Consider the following 16,644-nt stretch of genomic DNA (forward strand, 5'->3'; position numbering starts at 1 on the left):
CTGGAACTGAGTATCAAAGTTTAATACACTTTGCAAAATGATCTCTCTCTCACCTCCCCCACCCGCCCCTTTTAAAAATTAAACCACAAAGTGAAGTGAGCTCCCATGCACTGAGCTTCCTTTAAACCAGGAAAGGGGGTGGGGTGGGAGAGAAACTCCAAACGCAAAATAGTCACTACTTCCCAATCAGCATACCCTGGAGAGTTTCCTTCCTCCTTTCTCACTCTCTCTCTCTCTCTCTCTCTCTCTCTCTTTTTTTTTGCTTCATTTGGCTTCTAAAGACAAAGGATCCCAATTGTATCTACACAATCTGAAATGTCAAAATGTCTATTCTTTTTAATGTCCAGAACTCCAAATGGAAAGGATTCCCTTGACCTCACAGAATGAATGTAAAGGGGGAGGGGAGAGTCAGGGTGACAGCAAGTTATGATCATATATACATATATATATTATATATATATATACACTCTTCAGTACTAAAAGCTGTATCACTGGATACAAAAATCCTCTCCACAGTCACACTAGCTGAGAACCACAGACAAGTCTAAAAATCACACCTACTTAAGGAAAACCTCATTGCAAGCAACTACCTTCTATTTACAAAGGCTGTGATAGCTTTGCCTGAAAGGTCTTCTGCATAACTGTCAGACCTGTACAAAACAGTATTATTTTTTTCCTTCCCTGATCATAAAACAGATACTGATCTCAAGATTTCTAACACTTTTCACAATACCTTCCCTAAGCAGGCACTTCATGTGACAAATATAAGGGCCTCTCCCCCCACCACCCTCCCCAAGAAAATCCATTTTTAATTAAAAGGAGGATTAGGTGAGGGGGGTGTACTAGTATCAGTGTGGCACTTCCTAAACCATAGAGAGACCATTAACTTCAGTCCCCCCCCAAGAAACCCCCAAATTAAACAGGCAAATACACTAGTCCACCTTTGAACAAACTAAAGGGAACAAACAAATGGAGACCCCTAGCCCAGCTTAGCAAGAGCTTACTCAAGGGCCTCTTTTTCGAAGGCAAGACAGTGAGTGAGTGGGGACAGCCAAGCAGATTTCAGATATCAAATAATATTTTAATTTCTGAATACTTTCAATTTTCCTTGGAATATAACACACAAAGACTCGACCAAACAGTTCAGTTATTATAACTTTTACAGTATACAGAAATGTTGCACTTAAAAAAAAAAACCTTCAGTTTTTTTTTTTTAAAACACAAACTGTAAACTCTAAGATACTGAATCAATCACGTTACCTATTAAGTGCCAACAGTGTTATTTTGTCATGCTGATTTCAATGATATTTTTTAAAAAGGGAAAATATCAACAATTATAATACAAAGGGTTTTGCAAATATACAAACAGATATAGGATTTTCATAACAATTCGAGAACTAAGCGGGACCCAATTCAAATTACAAAAGTTCACTTTTTATTCAAAACCTCAGTGTGTGTCTTGGACACATTCCTAGGCTGCCAATAAACCCCACAGTTCATTCTCTTTCTTAAAATATTTTTAAAAAGCTAAGTTTGTCTTGGTGTCTTTGGGGGGGGAGGTAAGGTAGGGGGAGTTAAGTGTTGTATGCGGTTCCTTCAGTTCTCAAATTCGAGTGCTCAACTTCGCCTAAAAAACATTTTTTTTTTTTTGGTCACCACTTGTAAGTGCGTTTCCATCAGGTCTGAGTTGCCTTTTTAAAGTTTTATGTCTTCCTATGATATTTTCATGGACTCAGTTTTAATTCTTGCAGAACATATAGTTTAAGGATACACAGTTTTTAAGAAGCCAAGATTATATCAAAACTTAGTATAGAACCACAGAATAAACTGGTTTGGAACCAGAAATGTACAAAAAAGAACAGCTAGAGGTACATAGACACAGGACAATTAATAATTTGGAAAAAAAAAAGAGAGACTTACTTTCTCCATTCTGCTAATTGTCTCCAATCTCCTTAAATGCACTTTTAGCAATAGTTTTCAAAAATTTACCAAAAAAAAAAGAAAGAAAAAGACTAATTTTCTTTTTATACAAAAAAAATGATAAGTAGCAAGTTGTTCTGACCGACACAGGAGTTTTTTTTAATGCATTCTGTAAAAGTTCATTTGACAGTCTTTTTTTTTTTTTTTGAAATTCACAGTTCATTAAACTCTTCCCCTCTCTTCTTTTAGCCAACTTGTAACATCCTTTTTTTTTAATATCCTTTCTTAACAGAAGGAATTTAAGCAAACCAGACCAGTCTTTTGCCTTTTCTTTCTCTCTGTTTTGCTCCCCCTTCTTATTTTTATTGATTGATTTATTGGATTGCCATATACGGCCAGTTAAAACTGCTGCCGGACAGTAACATATCCCGGATGAGGGTTTCGATGGGGGTTTTACCTACCAAACGGACGAAAAACAATTGCTCTATGACTGAGGAAGAGACCGTACGGAGAGAAGGGAGGCGAAGCAATAGCTTTCCGAATCGCGTTGGTTGGTTGGGGTACTGACTCCTGACGTATTCTTCCAAAGCACACTGTGACTTCTCCTGCAAGCTTTCCACATGGGCTACATCAGAGAGACCACAGGCATCTGGAAGAAAGTTTCAAAAAAAAAAAATAAAAATAAAAAAAGGAATTTAGTCATCAGATGAAGAGATTGGGGAATTGAGCCTAAGGTGTGCTACAGGGTTCTCTTGCCAAATTGTCCCCAATCAGCACTGGAGCTGATGTCTTTAAACTGGAAACTTGGGGGTGGGGGTGAGGGTAGAGGAGGTGAGCCTAAGATGGTCCTGGGGGTGTTGCTTGAAAAGAAAACACAGCTGGCATAGCTGGGTGCATGGTGTGTGTGTGTGGGGGGTGGTTAGGGAGGGTGCTGACTGCAGGCTTGGTCACAGGGAGGCCCAAGCAAAGTGCATTGGGCTCAAGTCAGCAAACAGATGAAACTAAAACTGCCAGTGCTCCTCCCCCCTCCTCCTCTGTAAATAAGTTTGGCTTATAATTATATGGGAGGGGGGTTTGGAGAACAGAAGAGAAGATGAGAGAAGAGAGGAGAAAAAAGGGGAGAAGAGAGAGGAGAGGAGAGGAGAGGAGAGGAGAGGAGGGGAGGGGAGGGGAGGGGAAGGGAGGGGAGGGGAGGGGAGAGGAGAGGAGAGGAGAGGAGAGGAGAGGAGAGGAGAGGAGGGGAGGGGAGGGGAGGGGAGGGGAGAGGAGAGGAGAGGAGAGGAGAGGAGAGGAGGGGAGGGGAGAGGAGGGGAGAGGAGAGGAGAGGAGAGGAGAGGAGAGGAGAGGAGAGGAGAGGAGAGGAGAGGAGAGGAGAGGAGAGGAGGGGAGGGGAGAGGAGGGGAGAGGAGAGGAGAGACACAACCTGACTGGCCCAGCCCCTGGTAACAGCCACTGTGACCCAGCCTCAGAGTCTCCCCAAAGAGCGGCTCATTTTTCTCCAGTCTTTGAAACTGATTTAAGTGGTCCTTTAAAATTGATCTTGTCAGTTTAGCCTATTGAAGGGCAGCCATGCAAACTGTGATCTCTCTGTTCATTTGAGCTGTTTCTTTTCCCCCCTTTTCTTCTCACTCTCCTTTGCTCCTACCCCCTTCTTAAAAAAAAAAAAAAAAAAAAAAACCCTGGGCCCCTCCAAGAAGAATCCCCCCTCCTTCCCACCATTATCTCCTGTGTGTGTGTGGGGGGACGTTTCTTCGTCTCCACACACCCCCCAACATGAAAATACAATAAGTGCCTTGGAAATAAGAGGCTTCTCAGTGAAGGCAGTCCAGGTCGTGAACTGACCTTCGGGGACTGTCCAGAGAAGACTGGGGTGAACATATGCAGGCTGGGGAGCCTTAACAGAGATATTCACCCTGGCATCCTGCATGCCCATCCAAGGCAGAGGTAGGTGTCTAGGGCCAGGATGACGAGATCTGTTTGCAGTTCCCCCTTCTGCATAGATGCTGCCGGCCTCTCCCACCCCCACACCCCCCCACCATCAGATAACAGGGACCTTTATCTCTTTGTGAGGTGATTTGCATTCTCCACACAGGCTTCAACATTTTTGCAAATCGTCATAAATTAAAAAAAAAAAAAAGACACACACACAAAGCTACCCACAGCATCAAGCATTTCTTCCCTAGAAAGACAAGGGATAAGGCTACAAACAGCTGACAACGATCTTGGAGAAATTAAAGACCACCCTCCCTGTGGACTGGGGGACATGGGCCATGGGGATGTGTGTGTTGGGGCTGCTTGAAAGTGGCTATGGGGTTGGGGGGTGCACCTACCCCTGTACCTCTCTGTCAGTCAAACATTCTAGTTCTGGGAGACCACGGCCATCCCTCCATGAATAAGAAAGCAGACCCCAGTATCTGCATAGGTCTCTTCTTTGCCCACTCACTGTCCTCTAACTGATCAGATGAGAAGAAGAGCAGAACTGAAGGGGGGGGGGCGGAATGTTGCCCATCCCTATTTGGTGACCAAGCAGAAATGCCTAACAGACAGGAGATGACAGACTCAGAACCTTGGGTGACTGGGTCCCCACACTTCTTTTCCACAATAAAGGAGGGATGGGTGGCTCTTTTTGTTTGTCTCTTAGCTTCCTGAGTGACTGGGCTCCAGGCCCTACCAGAGTCCACATGTGGGTTATTCTTAGCAGGAAACCCCTATCTCCTGGAAGCAGTGACAAAAGGATCAGCTGACAACTTAGAACAGGAATGTGGAGGGGGGGGGTGATTTCCACACACCTGGGCCAGGTTGAACTCTGCCTGGAGGCCATCAGAAGGCTCAGGTGTGGCCCAGCATGGAATGCCAGACACCTTCCAAACTCACTTGGCCCCAAGAGTTAATTCACATTAGATCTATTACTCACACAGGTTACACTGCCTGCGAAACAATCTGATTTCAGGTGTGTGTTCAATGTTGGTTCCCTCATATCCCCTGGCTAGACTCCAGCCCAAGGTGGGCATCCACTTGGGGTGTGTGTGTGTGGGGGGGTGGGTATTTGAGAATCATTGGGAGTCAGTGCCTGGGCCAGAGTCTCACAGGCCCCTTGCCCACACTCTGTAGTATTCAGATGGGCCTCTCTTCACCCTTCCCTGACAGGTGCCCCCCCCCACCCCCACCCCGCCTGCCTGGCAGTCTGCATTATTGTCATCACAACATGACTTGGACAATCACTGCTGCCTTCAGATTGGCGTTGGTCTGGGACATCAGTGGGCAGCCCAACGTTGCCCCTGCAGAGATGGTGCCCAGTGCCAATGGGGAATCTCCAGAGGTTGTCCAGGATGATTCCTAAGTGAGTGCATGTATGGGGAGGGGGATGCCCTGGGCCAAGGTCTGGGGAGCTTCTGCAGGCCCAGGCTCAGGCTCAGGCAGGAAGCAGGGGTTTGCACCCCAATCTGCTAGGAGGGGTAGGGACCTTGCATAGGTGAGGCCTAAGTCTCAAGCATCCTTCCTTCAGCCCCTCTTCCCTCTAAGTTAGGGCCTGCTGGGGCTCAGAGGATACACAAAGCTCCCACTCCAAGGGGTGCACCCTCAAGCCATCTCTGGCTTCTGTGGGGTGCAAGAAGGATGACATTGGCCTCCCTCTGGGGCTGCTTTCCAAGCTCCCCTTGGGCCAGGAGTCCTGGTACAGGGCGAGGGCTGGGTTCCTTCCTACCTGAGGTGAACAGGACTATGGCCTTGAGGCAGCTGTACTCCGCCGAGTCAACGTGCAGCGCCTTGAGCTTCTCCACCTGCTCTTGGAAGATCCGTATGTGGTCCATGAAGGCCACCACCCGGTCTGCGGACATGGGCGAGGCGTGCAGGCCGGCGGCGGCCAGGAGCGGGGCGACGTGAAGGGGCATGGAGCACTGGGCCGCGTTGAGCACGAACAGCTCGCTCCAGGTGAGGCGGAGCAGGGCCACCTGGTCGGTGATCTGCAGGTCCGGGAAGAAGGGGATGTTGCGGGCCCACTCGACGGCGCTGAAGAGCATCCGGGCGGCCAGTTCGCAAATGTTTTCAATGCCCATGATGTTGTTAGGCTGCATGCACTGGCTGCCGAAGCGCGACGTGGGGTAGGGCTCGGCTCGCAGCAGCAGCGAGATATATCCCGACAGGTACGAGTGGCAGTTCAGGGGGTCTCCGTTGGTCAGCGCGAACTGCCCGTGGGTCGGCTGGGTGGGCGGCATCCTGCCTCTCTGCACGGCTGCGGGGACCAAGACGAGCTGCAGTTAGTCAAGGGCCTGGGCTCGCTGGCTCCCCGGGAAGGGCTTCCATAGCCCCATCCCCCCCTCCTCCTCCTCAGACCCCGCGGGGCGTCCCCCGCCCCCCTCCCTTTTGCCCCAAGCCACCGACCTGGGAGCCGCCCGGAGCCCGGCTGCGCACCTCCCGCCACCAGGAAGCCACTCCGGGCTCCCAGGCCCGCGCCGGCTCGGCCGGCCAGCACCCCGCATCTGCCACTGGGCCTCGGGGTCCCCCGAGCACTCTAGGGGCATTTTCCTTTCCTGCTACCCGGCTGCTATATCTTATTGATTGCAAGATGAGGAGGAAGAAGAGGAAGAGAAGGAGCTGGCGAGGAGAGCCTGCTGGCGAGGGGGGGGCTGGGAGGCCCAGACGCTTTTGCAAAAGACACCGCGGTTCACCCCCAGAAGAATCCCAGGCCACCCTGGCGGGGTGGGGGGCAGCCTCCCTCACCTCCCCGCAACCAAGCCCGGCAAGGGGAGCCCCGCTCAGAGCCCAGCGGAGCGGCCGCGGGCTCCGGATGCCAGCGGGGAGAGAGACCGAGCGAGCGAACGAGCGGGAGGCGGAGAGGAGGAGGCCGGCGGCGGCGCGGGGGATACGGGAGGGCGGGGAGCTAGGCGGCCGGCGCCGGCGCAGCCCGGCTGGGCCTGGGAGGCTCCGGGCGAGGCGGAGCGGCCCGGGCTCCCGCGGTTCCCGGCAGCCGGCCCCGGAGGAGTCGAGGTCGCGGAAACACAAAGAGAGCCCTGCGATCACTCGGCCCCGCCGGCCCGGAGCCCGCGCCCCGCGCCCCGCGCCATCGGCCCGACCCGGCCCCGCGCCCCGCGGCTTCCCGGCCACAAAGACCCGACTCGCGCCCAGCGAAAGCGCCAGCCCCCGGCCCTTGGCAGCCCGCTCCCCGCGCCCCATCGCTCCCCCCTCCTTGCAAAAGTGAAAGGAGGAAGGAACATTAAGAAAAAAAAAAAGTGAAAGAGTGAAAGGAAACAGGAAAAAAGAGAGAGAAAGAAAGAGTAGGACAACGGAGGTAGCATTATTCTTATTTTTAGCAGAATGGTAATCCATCGAGGGTCACATGAGGGCTCGCTCGCCCAGGCGGCAGCGTTAATACGGCGAAGTGCAGAAAATTGGCATTTGTAATTTGAACCTTCTGTACAAAAGTACAATCTCAGGTTGGGATTTTTTTTTTTTTTTTTTTGGAGAGGGTGGAGGCTGGGGCGAGGGGTGGGGAGGAGGGACATATGTTGAACATGCAGGAAAAACAAGGGAGAGAGAGAGAAACTGAGAAGCAGGAGAGAGAGACAAGAGTAGTGAACCAGGCTTAAAAAAAAAACCCACCACCACACAAACACCACAACCACTCGGGCTCTTTTGCAGAAAAAGGCGACTCTAGAGTGAGCTCCGGATCCATGAATGCCCAGAGCAAGAGAATGAAGGGGTGTGTGTGTGTGTGTGTGTGTGTGTGTAGGGGTGGGGGGGGGTCGCGACCAGCCGGGCCCCAGCATGCAGATTTGGGGCAGGAAGAAGGAGATGGGTGGGCATGGGATGGGGGTGGGGTGGGGGGGTTCTGGGTTCCAGTGCAGAACTAACTGCTATGAGACACCCCCTCCCCACTCCATTCAGCTGCAGTGCAGAGAAGAAAAGCTGCCGGTGCTGATGGTGATGGGGAGGGGGGGCGCCCAGGGGGGGGGGTGGTCTTCAGCGTCCTTAGCTGGACCAGGCTCCAGCCACACGCACCCCGGGCCCTGGGACCCCAGGCGAGGTGGGGGTAAGGGAGGAGGAGGAGGAGAAATGAAAGGCCGATACCTTCCCGTCTCATGCCCACTTTGAGGCACTTTTTGAGGCGGCAGTACTGGCACTGGTTGCGGTGGTGCTGGTCGATGGGACAGTTCCGGTTGGCACGGCACGTGTAGCTCAGATTCCTCCGTACGCTGCGCTTGAAGAAGCTCTTGCAGCCCTCGCACGTGAACTGGCCATAGTGCTTCCCGCTCGACTTGTCCCCGCACACCACGCACTCGATGTGCTGCTGCTGCTGCTGCTTGTCTCCTGCGGGGCCTCCCGGGCCGCCCTGGCCGCCGGCCGCCGTCTGGGCCGGGGTGCTGGCCGGGCCCCCCTGGCCGGGCGTCTGCGGTGTGTGCGGGGCTCCGGGCGGCGGGCCGGGCACGGGTGGTGCCTGCGAGGCCTGGCTGCCCTGCGAGCCGGGCACTTCGTCCTGGGGGTCGCGCCACGTGCTGACTACCATTGCCATATCTATGGGGGGCCGCGTCCCGACTCGCTGCTCCCCGGGGCTGCGGGCGGCGGCGGCTCCCGGCTCCCGGGCTCCGGCGCGCCGCCTTTTGTGTGTGCGAGGAGGAGAAGGAGGAGGAGGAGGAGGGTGCGCGGGAGGGCGGCCGGGCTGGCTCGGGGGGCTGGTGGGTGGCGGTGGGTGAGTTTGTCCTGTGTTGGTGCTGCTTTTGCAAAGTTTTGGCGCTTGGCTGGTCGGGCCGGGTGTGTTTGTTTTGTTTGCTCCCCTCGGCTCAGCTTTGCTTGGTTTCTGGGGGTGAGGGGCAATGAGGAGGTGGGGAGGGGAGGGGGCTTTCCGCCCGGAGAGGAAGGGAAAGGGGTCAAGGGGTGGATGGGGTGAGGGGGGGAGACAGAGAGAGGGCGCAGCGAGAGTGTGGAAAGAGAGAGAGAGAGAGAGAAAGAAGAGAGCTGCAAGTCGATTGTCTGGCTTCAAGATAGAAGTAGGAGGCAAAAAAAAAAAAATCTCTCCAAAGATTTCACTCTCTTCCTCTCCCTCTCTCTGGTTCACTCGCTCGCTCTGAGCTGGTGTGCAGCCGAGGAGTTGAAGGAGGAGGAGGAAGAGGAGGAGGAGGAGAAGGAGAAGGAGGGGGGGAAGGAGGAGGAAGAGGAGGAGGAGGAGAAGGAGAAGGAGGAGGAGGAAGAGGAGGAGGAGAGGCGACTGTCCGGGGGCCAAGTCCAGGGCAGCCCACAGTCAGCCATTCAGGAAAGCCATGGAAATCGGGACGACTCGCAGCTCGCAGGCGCCGGGCAGGCCGGGGCGGAGGCCGGCGGCCCGCGCAGGGGTGGTGGCCGGAGCGCTGCCCGGGTCCGGGGGAATCAGCATGAAAGTGATCCTCGTCGGGCGCTGTGCGGCGTCTTCCCGGCGCTGGGCCGCCGCCTCCTCCCGCCCCGGGGTGCCGCCGCCGCCCCCTCCTCCCGGGGCCGTGCGCCGCGCTGGCTCCCGGGCCGCCCCGCAGCCGCCGCCCGCCCGCCCGCTCCGCCGGAGGGAGGCCGCCGCCTCCGCCGAGTCTAGCGCCGCCGCTGCCACTGGAGCCGCCGCTGCTGCCGCTGGAGCCGCCGCCGGAGCCGCTGCTGCTGCTGCTGCTGCTGCTGCCGGAGCCGCCGCCGCATGCACATAAGGGAAACAGTCCACTCGCCCGCGGCCGGGTGCGGGCGGGGGGGGGGGCGGCTGTTGCAATGACACAGACAGACGGACGGACAGACAGACACACAGAGGAGGGCAGAGCACCACCTAGAAGCACATCCTCCGTGCACGGGAGGGAAAGAGACAGAGACGCGTGCACACGCGGGGAGAAGAGGAAGAATGAAAGAGACACACACACACACACACACACACACACACACACACAGAGTGGTAGGAAGAGTAAAAAAAAAAAATGCAAAAAAAAAAAAAAGCAAAGCAGCCCCGGCGCCCCGGAGAAAAGAGGCAACTCGGGGAAAGGAAGAGAAGAAGAAAACACACACGCGTGCACACACGCACACACACACGCACACACACACACACACCGCAGAGAGAGAGAGAAAAGAACAGAGAATCAAAGTGATCAAATATGCTAAAAAGGGGGGCGCGGGAGGGAATGCGATTTATAGGCGCCGGGGCTGGCAGAAGTGGCTTCTCCGCGATCAGCTCACTGAGCTCTCTATATAGTGAACTTTGACACGACTGCTGCAACTTAGCGCACGTTGCCATGGCGACCAAGAGCCTTATAAGGCAGCCGCTGGGGTTGGCCTGGGCCCCGGCGCGCGCGCGCCGCCCCCTCGCTCTGATTGGTTGGAGCTTGGAGGAGCCCCCGCCATGGCGGCGCGCGCGTGCGCAGCCGGGTCCTAGTGCGAGTCGGCGGAGAAAGCAAGCGGGAGGCGCAGCGCGGCGGCGGCGGCGGCGGCGGCGGCGGCCGAGGGGGGCGCGCGGGGGGCGCGCGGGGGGCGGGGCGGGGGATGGGCCCCCGCGGCGGCCGGTGCGCGCGGCCCCCCGAGCTCTCGGCGCCCCCCAGGCCAGGCAGGTTCTCGCCCCGGCGGCCGGAGGCCGGCGGCTGCGGCTGCGGGGCTCGGAGCGAGGCGGGCGCTCACACACAGCCGCCTCTTAAAGGCTCCGCTTGCAGGCGGCGGCGGCGGCCGGGGACTCGGGGAACCAGCCGCAACTTGGCGCCGCCCGCCGCAGCCGCGCACCAGCCGGGACTCCCCGTGCACCTCTGTGCCCGCCGGGCCGGGAGAAGAGAAAGTCACCCGCTTCCCTGCACGGGGCTCCGAGCTGCAGGGGGAGGCCAGAGGGCGCCCAGGGGGCACTTTTTGCAAATTTCTTTTTCTTCCCAAAGGAAAGATTTCATGCAACCTTCCTCCCCCCCCCCGCCCCCGGGGGCGGCGCGAGACCCTCTTCTCTTAATCAACTTTGGCCACTTGCTTTGGCTTGGTGGCTCTTTTTTTTTTCCTTCTTCTTTCCTTTTTTTTTTTCTTTTCCTTTTCTTTTAGAGAGGAACAATACACGCCGTTCTGTGAGTCTGCTTTCTCCTCCTAAGCTTAGCTTTTTTTTTTTTTTTTTTTTTACCTCTTCAGGATATATGGCTTGACATTGTCATTGCTCAAATCAAGCATCTCAGATACTGAGAAGCAGACGAAGACTTCATCTCATTGTCATGATGCAATTCACATTCTTTTTTTTCCCCCCTCCCTCTCAACTTTATCCTCTCTGGTGGGTGCAGGGTCCTGCCATACACCCAACCGCGGGGACGGGTGTTGGGGGGGGGACCTTTTCTTACGCTGATGGACAAGCAGAGTCAGACCCCAAGTCGTCCTTGTGCACCCCCTCTGAACACATATGTACACTCACATGTATCAGATACACATTTGTCAATGTACACAGACAAAGACTTCTGCTACCGAGCTTCTAGGACATAGAGCAGTCGAGGAAGAACTTCATTGTTCCCTAAGTTCCTTTAAAGCATTGATATAGTCATGAAAAAACACACCCAGAGACTCTACCCCCAAACTGGGACGAATACCAGTAAAACTCACAGGAACCACATACAAGCCATATATAGTCTACCCCTCCCAAAAAAGAACCCCAAGATATCCTGCACAATAAACACAACTTCACCGCTGATGCTACTGGCCTTGATGTGCTAAAGGGGGAAAAATCATCCCTAGACTTGTGTCTCTGGATATTCAAGAGCAAACATCTTAAAATCACACCCCACCCCACTCTGGAACAGACTATATGCCAAAGCAGTAGCCTTTCGGCTTGACTGTGACAACTTGGTGGATTATGATTTTCCCATGTTTATAGATAGAAACACACACACATTTTGTACCAAGAAAAATCTGTAAACTGGCAAGCCAGCCAGATTTGTGATTCCACAAAAAGCTTCAGGAATCATGAACACAGAAAAAGAATGAATGAGTGACCACGGGCGAGGACCCTCAATGGTTTGAAGAAAAAAAAATTCAACCAAGGTGCAATGTTTTTTTTTTTTTTTTTTAAAGGGAAATCATTCATATATTGGCATGTGTAGGTTGCACTTTGCATTTTTCACACAAGAGCAGAGGACAAGGTAGGGGACTAAGCCAAGATGCATACGGGTAGATAGAAATTAGTTTTTAGTTAAGGCAAGGTCCTCTTTACCCTTTATACCTCAAACTTCCTTAGTCCTCATCCTTTCTCCACTGAGATCACATATTTCACTAATGCCGCAGGTGCAGGCATAATGTGGACATTGTAAAAAAAAGAAAGAAAGAAAAAGAATCTTATAGTAGACACTAAACTATCATAAACCTAGTGTGTAATGAGATTGCTACAGAGTGAAGCCAGGCTGAGAATTGCAGGTTGATTAAAGACACAATTTAACTTCCTCTTAAAGAGGACAAGAAAGATGGGGGGGGGATTCATTTCAGACAATACCCCCTTCAACTTTTATGCTTCAAAGAAATTCCTGAAGGCTACAAAAATGCGAGGGGGGGTGGGCAAGTCAGCAGAGATGTAGGAGTGCTACGATTGAGACAGGGCATCTTCTGGTCATCCCCAATCTAAAGTTCATAGAAAATGAGAATAATTGATGATAGGGAAATTTTCATCTTGCTTCTTGAGTGCAGACACTTCTATCACAAGATCACCTTATAAAAATGTGCAGAAGGGGGTAGTTATGGCAGAAGAGTGTCTCTAGTTCACTTGGACATTTGGGACATTTCAAGCTTTCTCTCTGATGCCCTCAGATGTAAAAGAAAGAATTTCGCAGCCATCTTTTACGAAACTGGAAGCTGCTAGGCAGGCGGTCACAGGGCTACCGGGCCACCAGAGACTCTAAGGTGTCTCACTGTGTTTTAGAGTTTATTCAGTTATAAGGATGTATTAAGCAGTGTATATGCATATATGTATATATGTATATATATATATACAATATACCTACACACATACAGTATAAAGTGTACTTGATTTTATTGCAAAGTTGAAGAGAGGACTTCAGGGTAAGATTTTGAAGGAGGGAAGTATTTGCAAATGTCTTTCCCCCCAGAGATGCTAAAAATAAACTAATAATCAGAGATGCTAAAATAAAATAGTTCCAAGACTACATAATGAAAGTTCCAGTATGTTGCTGCTTAAAAAAAAAAAAAAAAAAGCCCAATCTCTGGTTACAGATGTAAACTTATTTTAATAAGAGGAATGGAAAACTTTAAATTGGCTGGAGAAAGTTAGAAAAACATTTACAGTGGAGGGAGAAGAGGAGAGAGAGAAAAGAAATAAAAGAAAAAGAAAAAGAAAACCCACCCAGGAGTATGATTTTTTCTTGTAGCCAGCGGCCTGGTGGCTGTAATTCTCAACAAATTAAACCACAATATGAACGCAGACCCCAGCAAATGCCCAGTTTAACTCTGAACTCTGTGGAAACCAGCTCCATCCTCCAGGATTCATTGAATCCCTTCACATCCCCCCTTCCACCCCCCAATGTAGTTGGTGTGTGTTTTTCTCTCCCAACGCACTGGAGCTCCCTGAATAGGGAGAGCGACTTCCATTGTGTCCCTCTGAACTTCCAAGTCAATGCAATTTTTAACCACTGGCTTGTGGTACTTTGAAAATCACCAGGGGCTGTCAGAGTTGGGTCCTCTGAAAAATTTACAGTGCTAAATCAGAGCATATGCTGGGAGGGAAAAAATTGCTTAAGATTGGAGCTAGCATAGTATCTGGCTGCCCTCTAGTGTAAGAGTCCTCACTGCCGAAAATCCAACTTTAAGAGACAAGGAGCTCTTAAAGGGGAAGGACTTGGGGGCTCACGGCGGTGGGCATAGGCAAGAAGGAAACTTCTGTCCATTTTAATCGGAATGATTCTCCAGGATGTAAAAATTAATTGGCTCTGACTTGGTTGGACCGGACTGGATCTCACCACCTCTGCGCTTCTGTGAGTCACTGGCAGAAAGAGGTGATGGTTGTTTTTTTTTTTTTTTTTCTGAACTGGGTTTATATGCATCTCCCCTCACCCCTCCTCTCTCTCTCTCTCTCTCTCCCTCCCTCACTCCCTCCCTCCCTCTCTCTCTGTCTTGCTCTTTTTTTCCTTCTCTCTCTCTCTCTCTCTTATTTTCCTTTTTCTCTGTCTCTGTTGTGTCTCTCGCTGGCTTTTGAAAAATGAGGCATGGTTCCCTGAATGTCGTGGGCAGAGCACAGGATGGCTGCCGGAGCTGAGAGCCCGCCGCCCCGCCGCCCCGCCGCCCGATGGTGAGTACCCTGCTGGTCTCGGCTCTCCCCTCTAGTCGTCCCGGGCGCACGCCCGCCCGCCTCCCTCCCCGGAGGAGCCAGGGCCCAGGGCTCGGGGGCGCAGGGTTTCTCTCTGTATTCCCTCGCTCCCTTCCCTGTCCCGCTGCTAGCTGTCAGTTGCACAAGGTTGCAAAAAGGAGAAAAAAAAATGCACAGATGCAGATCAGAGCAGTCAAATTCAGAGACCGATCGCAAGCCAAGTCATCCACAGCTGGGAAATAACCAGGCTTCCCCTGGCCTCGGTGTTTTTGCTTGGTTCCATGCAAGGCAATGAGTTCGAGGAGACTGGGAACCAGGCGACGGGAGGCTCCGCAGTCTTTACGTGCTGGTTTAATCATATTTTGGCAGCTTTGCAATCATATTCCCCCCTTACTATCCCTCTCCACCCCCTCTCCTGCCACACACATGTAATAAAATATGGCAATGCGATGAATTGACTTGCCCCCCCCTCCTGGAGCCCCCCTTAAACCACAGTCCAAGGCAGTGCAGACAAACCGATTTTCTGAAAGAAAAAAACCAAGTCACCCCTCCTTTCCAACCCCACACTGCACAAGGAAGAAAGTGAGAGGACAGAGAGAAGAGAGAGGAGAAAAATAATAAAATATATATATATACACACACACACACACATATATATATATATACTGTAAGTAAACATACCAAAACCATATTTGCCTTGTTCAAGGTCCCAGACTGCTTGCATCTTCCTTCTAAAACTGGAAAATAACTCTCCTGTAGTTTGTCGGGTGAGAGCAATGCTTTGTTGGCCCCCTGAAAAGCTATGTCTTTTGATAATTACAGAGAATCTCCTCCTCGGTGTTTATCTAAGCGATTGTGCAAACTGATAAAAGAAAGGAAAAAAAAAAAAAGTAGGCACTAGCCTGCAGGGAAGAGGAGGAAAGGTGAGGGGAGGAATCATCCACGTCAAGGAAGTGTTTCCCCGGGTAGTGGGTGCTGGCTCACAGACTTGCTCAGTGCAGCGCACTAACTTTACAGAGAGACGAGGTTTCAGGGAGCTTTGTACATCGCTGAGGAATGCAAGCCTCGCCTTTAAGAAAAAAAACCCCAAACCGTAGGTAGATGTCTGGAGTGATCCTTGTCTCTCATCTCATTCCTTAGAAGGAAGAGTGCGTTGTTACACCTTGTTTGGGGCTGGAAGGAAAGAGGAGACTTTCAAAACACCCGTCCAATTGAAAGGGGAAAGAAGGAAAAAAAAAAAAAAAAGAATCTCCCAACTTAATGAGTTTAGTCGGGAGGCTGCTAGAGCCCCAAAGGGCTCTCTGCCTTAGCAGGGAAGGGAGGGAAAAAAAAAACAAAACTGCCAACAAGTATGGGTGATATTGATTGCAAAGCAGGGAGACCCAAGGCACAGCCAAATTCCACTGTTTGGGGTCGAGAAGGATGGTGGCTAATCCCAAAGCATGTTGGAAAAAAAAAAAAAAGAGGCGGGAGAGGAGGGGGAAAAAGCTGCAGACTTCAAGACTGGCAGGAAGGCTCCCTTAGCCCTGGATCAAAGATAGAACTTGAAACAGGAGGGCAACATTTTTTTTCCCTGGGAATCTGTTGGAATCCTCATTTTCTGCTTTTAACTCCAGACACCCCCCCAAAAGTGATTTTTCATTCTCCCCTGTAGATTAGTAGTGTTTCTCGCCCACCTCCCCAATCCAGAACTTTCCTGAAGAGGAAACCCATCTCTTTAAGGGGAGGGGTTCCCCATTTTCTGTCTTTACATAATGAATGCTGAATTCACTCTCCTCCTTTCCAGGAACCCCCCCCCCAATAAAGGAAACTGGAATACAGAAACTAGCAGAAATTGAGTATAAACTCAGCTGCCTCGTGCAGTTTAATGCAGTTTTAACTAATGGATATTTTTGTTTTGTTATAAGAGAAGAATAATGGGGAAACATGGATCTTTTATTTTAGGAAACTGTTATGGTAAGATGTATGTCAGACTTGACAAATGAAACTAACGCTCTTGGGCTGCTTCTTGTCCTTGTCTTAAACAGGAATTAAGTTAAACACAGTGCTGAATGTTAATTACATGTTTACTGGCTAATGAAAATTACAAATGGTTTTGCCACCTCAAACAATGATGAAAAACTCGGAAGACACTGTAATTATATACTTTGAGGGAAATAACTCAGAATATTGATCATAAGAAGTGTAAATCTTTTTTTAACAATTCATTAATGCCATAAATATGGGCTCCAGAAGTTTTTTTTTTTTTTTCTTGTGGTTTGTCTCATCAGTTACACCCAGTGGGATGGAGAGTGAGATTCCTCAGGGGAGGTGGTGAATTCATTCTTAAAGGAAGGAGGTCACTTGTGTAATGGGGTGGGGGTACCCCCTTCCTTTCATTCCCCCTGCCCTTTTGAGCCCCAGCAGAAGGTGGAGGGAAGTTGAAGGTGTAGGGGGTCCTGGCTTAGTGAGGGCAGGTAAGGTGA

The 16,644-nt window shown here is 51.4% G+C and overlaps 1 protein-coding gene and 1 long non-coding RNA gene across 4 annotated transcripts in view; one reads left to right on the plus strand and one right to left on the minus strand.

The window, feature by feature from the left end:
* Nucleotides 1–1,060: 1,060 nt before the first annotated feature.
* On the minus strand, nucleotides 1,061–15,597 carry NR2F2 (nuclear receptor subfamily 2 group F member 2). 3 transcript variants are annotated; one of them, XM_007518379.3, is made up of 3 exons: nucleotides 14,861–15,597; nucleotides 5,624–6,151; nucleotides 1,061–2,569 (listed from the first exon to the last, which is right to left on the minus strand). In XM_007518379.3, the coding sequence occupies exons 1-3, from the start codon at nucleotides 14,901–14,903 to the stop codon at nucleotides 2,295–2,297; spliced, it is 846 nt and encodes a 281-aa protein (XP_007518441.1). In that variant the 5' UTR covers nucleotides 14,904–15,597; the 3' UTR covers nucleotides 1,061–2,294. The 3 variants fall into 3 exon arrangements, with proteins under 3 accessions (XP_007518441.1, XP_007518294.1, XP_060035321.1); XM_007518232.3 differs by lacking the exon at nucleotides 14,861–15,597 and adding an exon at nucleotides 7,987–9,250; XM_060179338.1 differs by lacking the exon at nucleotides 14,861–15,597 and adding an exon at nucleotides 6,301–6,573.
* Nucleotides 13,687–16,644, plus strand: part of LOC132534859 (uncharacterized) — a 538,114-nt gene continuing 535,156 nt past the window's right edge. The window contains exon 1 of the long non-coding RNA XR_009546598.1: nucleotides 13,687–13,868. This is a non-coding gene — a long non-coding RNA (uncharacterized LOC132534859). The remainder of the gene's footprint in view (nucleotides 13,869–16,644) is intronic.

The sequence above is a fragment of the Erinaceus europaeus genome, chromosome 20, assembly GCF_950295315.1.
Source record: "Erinaceus europaeus chromosome 20, mEriEur2.1, whole genome shotgun sequence".
NCBI classification, from domain to species: domain Eukaryota; kingdom Metazoa; phylum Chordata; class Mammalia; order Eulipotyphla; family Erinaceidae; genus Erinaceus; species Erinaceus europaeus.

What these genes read in the sequence shown, in the direction of transcription:
- NR2F2 (XM_007518232.3), bottom strand. Translation starts at nt 8,428, where the DNA reads ATGGCAATGGTAGTCAGCACGTGGCGCGACCCCCAGGACGAAGTGCCC. An exon ending in AGTGGGCATGAGACGGGAAG is followed by an intron (nt 6,152 to 7,986) that starts GTATCGGCCTTT and finishes TGGTCCCCGCAG; the next exon opens with CCGTGCAGAGAGGCAGGATG. An exon ending in CATAGTCCTGTTCACCTCAG is followed by an intron (nt 2,570 to 5,623) that starts GTAGGAAGGAAC and finishes ACTTTCTTCCAG; the next exon opens with ATGCCTGTGGTCTCTCTGAT.